Source organism: Arachis ipaensis, chromosome B5 (genome assembly GCF_059453495.1).
Source record: "Arachis ipaensis isolate K30076 ecotype BB chromosome B5, ASM5945349v1, whole genome shotgun sequence".
In the NCBI taxonomy this organism is placed as follows: Eukaryota; Viridiplantae; Streptophyta; class Magnoliopsida; order Fabales; family Fabaceae; genus Arachis; species Arachis ipaensis.
In genome coordinates this window covers 135,686,050-135,695,348 of record NC_142440.1, presented here as the reverse complement: position 1 = coordinate 135,695,348, position 9,299 = coordinate 135,686,050, and the positions used below count along the sequence as shown (strand labels likewise).

Sequence of the window (9,299 nt, the reverse complement as noted above, 5' to 3'; positions counted from 1 at the left end):
TATTATAACTCTTCTGCTATTATATGTACTTATTTCATTTTAGAGGTCGTAATACCACATCACCTCTGTTTTACGACTTAAGCGTAAAGCTTTGTGTGGTAGGGTGTTACAAGAAACTTCCATCAACAAATAAAAATGAGTAAAACATAACAATTTTTTGTTGTTGTTGAAATTAAAAGAAAATATCATTTATTGGAAAATTAACACGCCACACGCAACTTCAATTTTGTATTGCTTGCCCTAAACCAAAAAAGTAAAAGGAAATCAAAGCAAATAATTTAATATTAATCCAACTAACCATGCCTTAGATCCTAAAATACTAAAAGGAGTACTAGCCATTTTGTGCAAATAACCACTAAGCAAAAGAAATACTCTAAGCCACATGTGTATGTGCTATTAAAGTCAAAGCATAAAAGCCAATGCTATCATACCAATTCATTGTTGTACGACATATATTGATATATAGCTTCACCCAACTTACCAACACCTTCCATCATTTAAGTTGTTTAGTTTGTACGAGTTACACTTCAACCACAAATCAAAAAGGTATTTCATAAGCTTAATTATCCAAAATTATGATGCTTAAGTGAGTATGTGCTTTAAATTTGTAGGACTATAGTCTATATGTTGATATCATCAATATTTAAGTTTATTGTTACCGTCCACATTGATAACCCAATTTCTATAAGTTGTGGTGCCTATTCTTTAACGAACTTTCTTTAGTAGGAAAACTCACTAAAAAGAGCTACCTATAAATCAAATAAATTCATCACGTGGAAATAATTCTCTTCACATAATTTATCTTTTTCTTTTTTTTTTTTACAAAAAATAGAAAAACTCAAATCCACAGCCTCTTAAGTGAGTATGGAAAGATTATGTTATTTGAGTCATAACTCATTAGCCTTTTCTTTTAAGTTAATTAAGCTTCTTTTGCATTTATCATATCACAAAGTACATAATATATATACTTCTGATATAAAAGACCTCTACCACAAATATTTAGAGCCTTCATATAAAATAACACATATAGTCTGAAAAACTTGCACGATCAATAATGAAAAATGTATTGTTATGTGTAGAAGATAAAAAATTTAAAAATGAATATTTATTTTATGTCTTTTTGAGACATGAAAATTTTTGTATCTCTATCCCTATTTTCACAACCAAATAGTAAATTTATATCTCTACTAATGTTATATTTATATCTCAGAAATAATATTCAAACACAATCTAAAAAAATTAATCCTGCATATATTTAATGATAATAATAATAAATAGTTTAATTTAAAATAAAAAAATACAAACTGCTATGAAGAAAAGTGTGCCAAAGTAACTAATATTATTGTTGTAAACCAACTTGGGTTGGTCGAGTGGTCAACTCACTCGTCCGCTTAAGCAAGTGTCGGGGATTCAAATCCCTTCTTGTATATGCAGCAACTCATTGGCCAGCGATAGACCCCTTAAATGGAGCTCCGATCCGCGACGGATTAGTTCTTAGCCTATTGGGTTGGGGGATACCGTGGGCAACAAAAAAAAAAAAAACTAATACTATTGTTAGTTTTTTTTTTTTTTTTTTTTTGATAAATAATACATAACAAATATTTAAATTTTGTAATTTTTCATGTAAACATTTTTAATTGAGGAACTTAACAAGTATCTTTAGCAAAATCCCTTAAATTATTGTTGATTGTTGTTTCTGCAGCTACACCCCCTTAATTTCTGTATTATTCATCAATATTATTATTCATAAATATTTTTCTGCATTAAGAATTCAAGCCATGTATCGTGGCACTTTTCGAGTATTCTAAAATAAATAATTGCAACATAGAGTAGAAAATTTTAATATGTAATTTTATTATATATTATGATTTTTTTTCTCATAGAATGATTCATAATTCTTACACATAACATCTTGTATAGAGTTTTGAATAAATGGAATGTTTTAAATCTAGTTAAATTAATTTAGTCTGAGAATATATATTAAGTTACGTTTTGAGTTTTAAATATTTAATTTCCATCAAATGAAAGCATTTAACATTTTAATTATTAAAGCAAATTAAGTTTTGATGGACACATGTATGTCGTTAGGTTTTTTGAGATAAGTTTCAAATTAAATATTGTTATTTCATATATTTGGATTCTCTCAAATTCTTTTAGCTATAGGAATTTCATTTAGAAATCTTCACATTATTTTATAACATGCAGTGGTACTTTTGGACAAAAATGAGTAAGCTAAGTTGGTACATTATTTTATAACATCCTTCTACGTGAGGTTACAACTTACAACCAATGTATGGGAAAAAGAAATGGATAAGGCACGTTTGCTGATTCCACGTAGATGTAACATGAACACGAGAAAAACAATAAACATCAATATTTAAAAAAAAAATTTTAAAAATGTTTGATAACCAAAGAAAAACAGCAAAAAACGACCATAACTTATCTTATTTAACATTCATTAATTGTTGCAATAATTAATTAATGCTAAATAAAGTAAGTTCTGATTGTTTTTTTTTTTTTTTTGTCTATCTAATATTACCTAAAAATTTCAATTGAAAAGGTTAGGCGGCAACCCAATTCTTAAAATCTAAAAGGATAAATAATACGGTTTTTTTTTTTCTGAATTTGTCAAAAAAATTGAAAGAGTTGAATTTTTAACTTTACGGATAAAATTCACATAAATATCAGCCCACTCCCGCTGAAATTACTCTAAATATTTCTTTTTAGAAATTTAGATACAAGTGAGAAGATGGATAAAGTAATAAATTAAAAAATTAATTATTATTAATTAAATTTATAATTCTATTATATATAAATTTTATTATTTTAGTTTTAAAATAATTAATTTTTTATTAATTTTTTTATTTTAAAAAAAATTTGATTTTTTTTATTACTTCTTTTATGATCACAACAAACATCAATATTATATAATATATGACAAAATATAAGTCACGAGGATTATCATACAGAATCTACTTGTGTGAAATTTAAATGGAGCATCTATCCTTTAAAAAAAATTGAAATGAATCATGCGTCTTTATATAGATATCTTAACTCTAAATGATTATAATTATTATTTTTTTTTAACAAAAAAAGCTTAATACACTAAAATGAATTAACAAAATCAGATATTACAGAAACAAAAAAATCAAAATTAGAACATTAGTGATATTAATTTATTGTCATTTTAGACATTATCATCAACAATTAAATATATCAGTATCATTCCATTCTTTGTAACTCAAAAACATCTTTTTTTTATGACCTCAAGTCCTCAACACTTTTTTCAAGATATGGTAGTAATTTATATATATGAGATATTTTCTATTTCTTAAAGTAACTTTTAGAATTAAATTAGATAAATAATTCAATCTGAATTTTAATAATATGACATCAAAATTTATTAAGTTTAATGTTATCATGTTACTCATTTTATTAAGAGTACCAACCAGGCATGTAATTCCAAAAGTACATTGGATATAAAATGAAATTTGAGTAGAAACAAGTTTTTTTTTTTTTTTTTAAAGAACTAACACTAAATTTTTTTAATTTAACCTGAACTTAAACTAAAAAAATTGATGAATACCAAAACGTAAGATGAAAATAACACCAACTCTAAGGTTCAATGGTTTATATATTGTATTTTAATAACAAAATAAAATATTCTAAATATAAAATGATATTCTTACAAAGTTCAATAACTTAAAATTCAAAAATATTCTAAATAACATATTTAAATTTAGTATTACAACATTTTTTTTTTTAAAATGGTAGGTGTCCCACTAACCCGATCAACCTCTTTCCGGCAATGCTCGCATCTCAAACAAAATGCGTGCGGATTAAACAGACATTTTTTTCTATTTTGTAGGATTAATTTTAATGTTCATCGTATTTTTATTAATATTACTTAATATTTCAGATTAATATCTTATTTTTATATTATTAAAAGTTAGGATTTGTTTTAGTATAAAAATATTTTTATTAAATAAAAATAATAAATTTTATTAGCTATGTAGTATTTTTTTTTTTTTTTGAAAACATAAAGCCACAACTAAATTGCTACGGATACAAAACAACTAATATATTGAAAAAGAGTACTGTTTTTCTTTTGAAATTTGTGATAACTTAGGACACTATCTATCGATAAAAAACTAGAAAAAAAAACCTTTAATATTAAATGACTACGAATTAATGAAAACGTTTAGAAGATCCCACTTTTATGTCTTTAATGCTTTTAATGAGGAGACTTTTAACAAACAAAACCCATGTCTAATTTATATGTATTTTATTTTTGTTGCAACTTTATTTTAATGTTCTAGAAATATAGAAGGAGAGCACAATAACACTATAAATAAGAGTGTATGTGCATTGTAGGAAGGGAGCAAAACAATAGGCACTAATAATAATTAATTATTTATTTCCATTGTGTTTTGATTATTGTAGAAAGCATCATGGAACAGGATCAATCAGAAGAGAGTCATGGAAGAAGAGGCACAACCCTGGTGGAAAGCGAAGAAGGCACAAAACTTGAGCTAACTGTGGATGAAGTTGTGGAAGCTTATGTAGGCTCACTTGGATTATCCCAAATCTTGCATGTGCTTGTGGTTTCATTTGCATGGATATTTGATGCACATAGCACATTGGTCACAATCTTCAGTGATGCACAGCCACCTTCTTGGAGGTGCAAGAATGGGGTGTACTGCACCGACGGCCGCGGCGGTTCTGTTTGTGGCTTGGTGCCTGGGAGCTGGGAATGGGTTGGTGGAGATAGAAGCTCCACCGTAGCTGAATGGGGACTTATATGTGATAGGAAGTTTCTTGCTGCTGTTCCTGCTTCTGTCAACTTCCTTGGTTCTCTTTTAGGTATATACCTGTTTAGAATCTTAATTACTATGTTTATATTCATTTATGCTAATATACATTTACTAAAATCATTACTCTATACTTTTAATTTAGAATATCATATATCACCATAATATAGTCTCATGCTTCGTATATATTTAACGTTAATATGTGTACAAAAAAATTAATTATCAAGTCAGTCATTTGTATAAATATTAGAATATAAAAGATACATTAAAAGTATATAAAACATACATATATTTATAAATAAATACATGACGATTAATCTAGTAGTTAATTTTTTATATACACATAAACAAATACCTTGCATTTTGTACAAAGGATACAGGGTTTTTTGATCTTTGGTGATTTTATATCCCCTTTTTTGGACTCAACTGATAGAACATGTAATTGCGAAAATAATTGGTTCTATGTAATAAACTTTTCACCCATTGCAAAAGTGAATTATTGGATATGAATTTGGCCATACAGAAGCATATGAAATACAAAGACTCAATAGCCTATAATATAATATAGTATAATACATAGTGGATGAGTTTAAGGGGCGGGCATCCATACATATGATGTTGTGAATATGAATTGTGTTAGTAATTAACTAATGGAAAAGTACACGTAGACAATGAAAATATTAAATAATGTGGAAAATGGATGTATCAGATATTCATTTTATTAGATGTACGGATGATTATTCTAATATTAAGATTTAGGTGGATAATTTGAAAATGTAGTGTATTTTTATTTGATTGGTGGTTATTCATGTTGTTCAAGAAAATCATTAGTTAACTAGCATAACCCTTAACTAATTAGTTACTTTGTAACAACATTAAATAACATGTTCTTCAAATTTTGGTTCAGGGTCTGCGATATTTGGGCACCTAGCAGATACTTGGCTTGGAAGAAAAAGAGCAGTGATGATTTCATGCATCTTAACCTCCATAACATTTTTTGCCACATCCTACTCCCCAAACCTCTACGCCTATGCCTTCTTCCGATTCTCAACAGGGTTTGCGAGATCAGGAATCGGCATAAGCTGCATTGTCCTCGCCACAGAGTCAGTTGGACGCAAGTGGCGAGGCCAAGCCGGCCAATACAGCTTCTTCTTCTACACAATTGGATTCCTCTCACTCCCTCTTCTGGCATACCCAACAAGAACAAATTGGAGGAACTTGTACAAATTCTTGTCCATTTTGCCCCTGGCATACGCAATCATAATACTCCCCTGGGTCTCTGAATCCCCAAGGTGGCTTCTAATAAGAGGCAGAAGCAAAGATGCATTGAAAGTGTTGAAATATTTCGCCAAAATAAACGGCAAAGACGAATTCCCTCAGAATCTAACCTTAGCAAATCCTTCTGAACTGAAAGATGAAGAATCCGGAACAATTTCGAACAAGAGAGAGAATCTCTGGACCACAAAATGGGCTGCGAAACGAATGGTTCTTGTTATGATTGCTGGGTTTGGGGTTGGATTTGTTTACTACGGAGTTCAACTCAACATGGAGAATTTGAATTTCAATCTTTATGTCTCGGTGGCTATAAATGCGGTTATGGAAATCCCTGCTGTTTTTGCTGGTTCTTTTCTGTTGGGATTTTCTAAAAGAAGGTTGTTATTCTCTGTTTCATCCTACGTGGCAGGCGTTTCTTGCATTCTGTGCCTAATATTCTCAAAGGGGTATTCAAATTCCAAGGCGCATGTCAAATTTGGCGGGAACTGGGGGCAGTTGATTGTTGAGGCAGTTGGGTTTATGGGCTCTTCCTTGGCCTATGATATCTTGTACATTTATTGTGTGGAGTTGTTTCCTACAAATGTGAGGAACTTTGCTGTCTCAATGTTGAGGCAAACTGCGATGCTCGGGGGGTCGGTGGCGCCGCTGCTCGTGGTGGTGGGCCGGTTGAGCCCATCACTTTCTTTTATAGTGTTTGGGGTGTTGTCCATTGCTAGTGGCGTTTTGAGCATTTGGATTCCTGAGACTAGGAATGCTCCTTTGTATGAGACACTTAAGCAGCAGGAGGAGATGGAGGCTCTTAATCATGTTTCTAATGGTCATTCTAGGTGCCTAGAATTTGGAAAATGATTCAAGTCAATGGTAAAATTGGTCAATTAAGTCGTTGGACTTTTGACAACTTATCAAAGCTTGAAAAAGTTTTAATTTCAAAAAACATAAAGCAAATGAAAAAAAAAAAAAGAAAGTTTTTACTTAGGCAGCTCTGTATTTGTAGAAAGGTAAAAGCTTGTCAATTATTTCATCTACTTAATGTATTTCAGTATTTATTTTAATCTCCTATGATAAGAAAATTCTATATAAATTTCTCTGTATGTAAATTTTATTTATGGCTTTAATGAAGAATGTGATTTAGTTAAAAGCTCCGTAACAAAATTCCCGTAAAATAGCATTTTTTTAGTTAATCTTAGTATAATTTTTTTAACAATAACGTAATAATATTTTAAGAAGAATAATATTATAATAATATTAGAGAGAATAATAATAATAATAATAATAATAATAATAATAATAATAATAATAATAATAATAATTTATATTTTTATTGTCTGTTAATCTATTATACTTTGGTAGTGCCGAGAAAGTGATAACTCTCAATTTGACTACTCATCTTAATTTATGATCTTCATTTAAGAACTAATCAACATCTCTAAAGGGATAACCATGCATCAATATATGGTGGCCATGAGATGCATACAACTTGCATATAGTTGTATCTTAATAAGCTTAGCTTATTGTTTTTGACTTTCTCAAACATGATTCTATAACTCCTAGAAACATGTAGTAAATTAAAACCTTCAACTTGTCAAATTTGACAGCATAACCATCTTCATCAATTTTCTTTCAAAGAAGATGATGACATCAAACTAATCAAATTTTATAAAAAAAAATTGTACCTTTAATATATTTTGGAATATTTCTGTATTTTACAAAGATTTTTTTGTGAGAACCTAAATCTTTGGATAATATTATTGGTGATTTACTTAATATTTCAATTCCAGCCACATGACATGTTTAAATGATATGGGATGGAGTTGAAAATCTAGTGTGTTCAAACTAAAGAGGTACAAAAAAGTATCGTTTAATCAAGAAAATATATTTATATGCTAGGATGATTCTCACTTTTTATTTATTTATTTAAAATTGGAGGAGAAAGTGAGCAGTAAAATGAGGTTTATGAGGTGATTTATGGTGATATGGACGTCATTACTTTTTGTAGGTACACAGTTTATTTTTTTTAAATAAATAACGAAAATGCTCTGAACATACAATAATAAAATCTTCTTTTTACGTATTAAAAAAATGTATTTTTTACCAGTAAAATTGTTAAAAAATAATTTGAAATGTTTTTCACAATGTTTAAAAGAATTTGTCTATAAAATTTAAAAAGAATATATATATTTTTTTGGTGACTAAAAGAATATATATTTTTTACACTCTGCAAATCTTTTTCTTTTTTTATAATTTTCATATACAGATTTATTATGTAAGATTTCACATAATTATATTATCCGATGATTATATTTCTAATAGGTCGGATACTAGTATAAATATATTATTGGTGGTTAGTAAAATTTTTATTCTTTGAAAGGAGCTTATCAAGGTTAATTTTTAAAAGTTATTTTTTTAATTATAAAATTTATGTTTATTAAATTAAAAAAAATTTAATGAGTACAAATAATAATAATTGTGCTTGTTAAACTAACTTTTAAAATTAAAAATACTAGCTATTATAGACATAAATATAAGAATAAATTTAGATATTTATTAATATATGATATTATATTAAATTTTTAAATTTTAATAAATATAAGTTAATGTAATTTTTTAAAAATACAAGTATCTTTTTAAAAAAATTTATCAAACTAAATTTTAAAAAATAATAAAACAATAATTAAAATTATTTTATTTAACTTACTATTCATTAATAAAAATAAAGTAAGTGAAACAAAAATTTGTTGAAAAATAAAAATTTTGCTATAAGTCCTATATTTCCAAAGCATATATGTTACTTGATATTTATTCAGAGAAATAATAGCTTATAGTCTAATAGAATAAATATCAAGTAACAATATATATACTTTATAAGGCGCAGAAATCATTCGGATTGTGAAAAGAATGAAAAAGATGTGCCAACGAGAGAAATGGTATTTGGATAAAGCGGTGCTAAGTAAATATGATGGCAATAGAAATTGATCACTTGTATTGCAGGAACATAAATAATGATATATGTATTCATTAGAAGGTTGATTCATGTATAAGTATAACATAAAGATGAAGTAAGTACTAGTAAGTACCACAAGAACATGTGATTTATAGTGTTATAAATCATTGTAATCTTCTCACTAATTGGGTAAAGATGTAACACAATTAAAAAAATTAACATCTATAATTTTACCTATGTACATATTTATAATTACATAGTTATTAGAATAA

At 27.7% G+C, this 9,299-nt stretch overlaps 1 protein-coding gene across 1 annotated transcript; it reads left to right on the top strand.

Moving 5' to 3' along the window:
• Nucleotides 1-4,404: 4,404 nt before the first annotated feature.
• Nucleotides 4,405-7,070, top strand: LOC107641050 (organic cation/carnitine transporter 1-like). Its single transcript, XM_021124433.2, has 2 exons — nt 4,405-4,863; nt 5,719-7,070. The coding sequence occupies exons 1-2, from the start codon at nt 4,452-4,454 to the stop codon at nt 6,933-6,935; spliced, it is 1,629 nt and encodes a 542-aa protein (XP_020980092.1). The 5' UTR covers nt 4,405-4,451; the 3' UTR covers nt 6,936-7,070.
• The last annotated feature ends 2,229 nt before the right edge of the window (nt 7,071-9,299 follow it).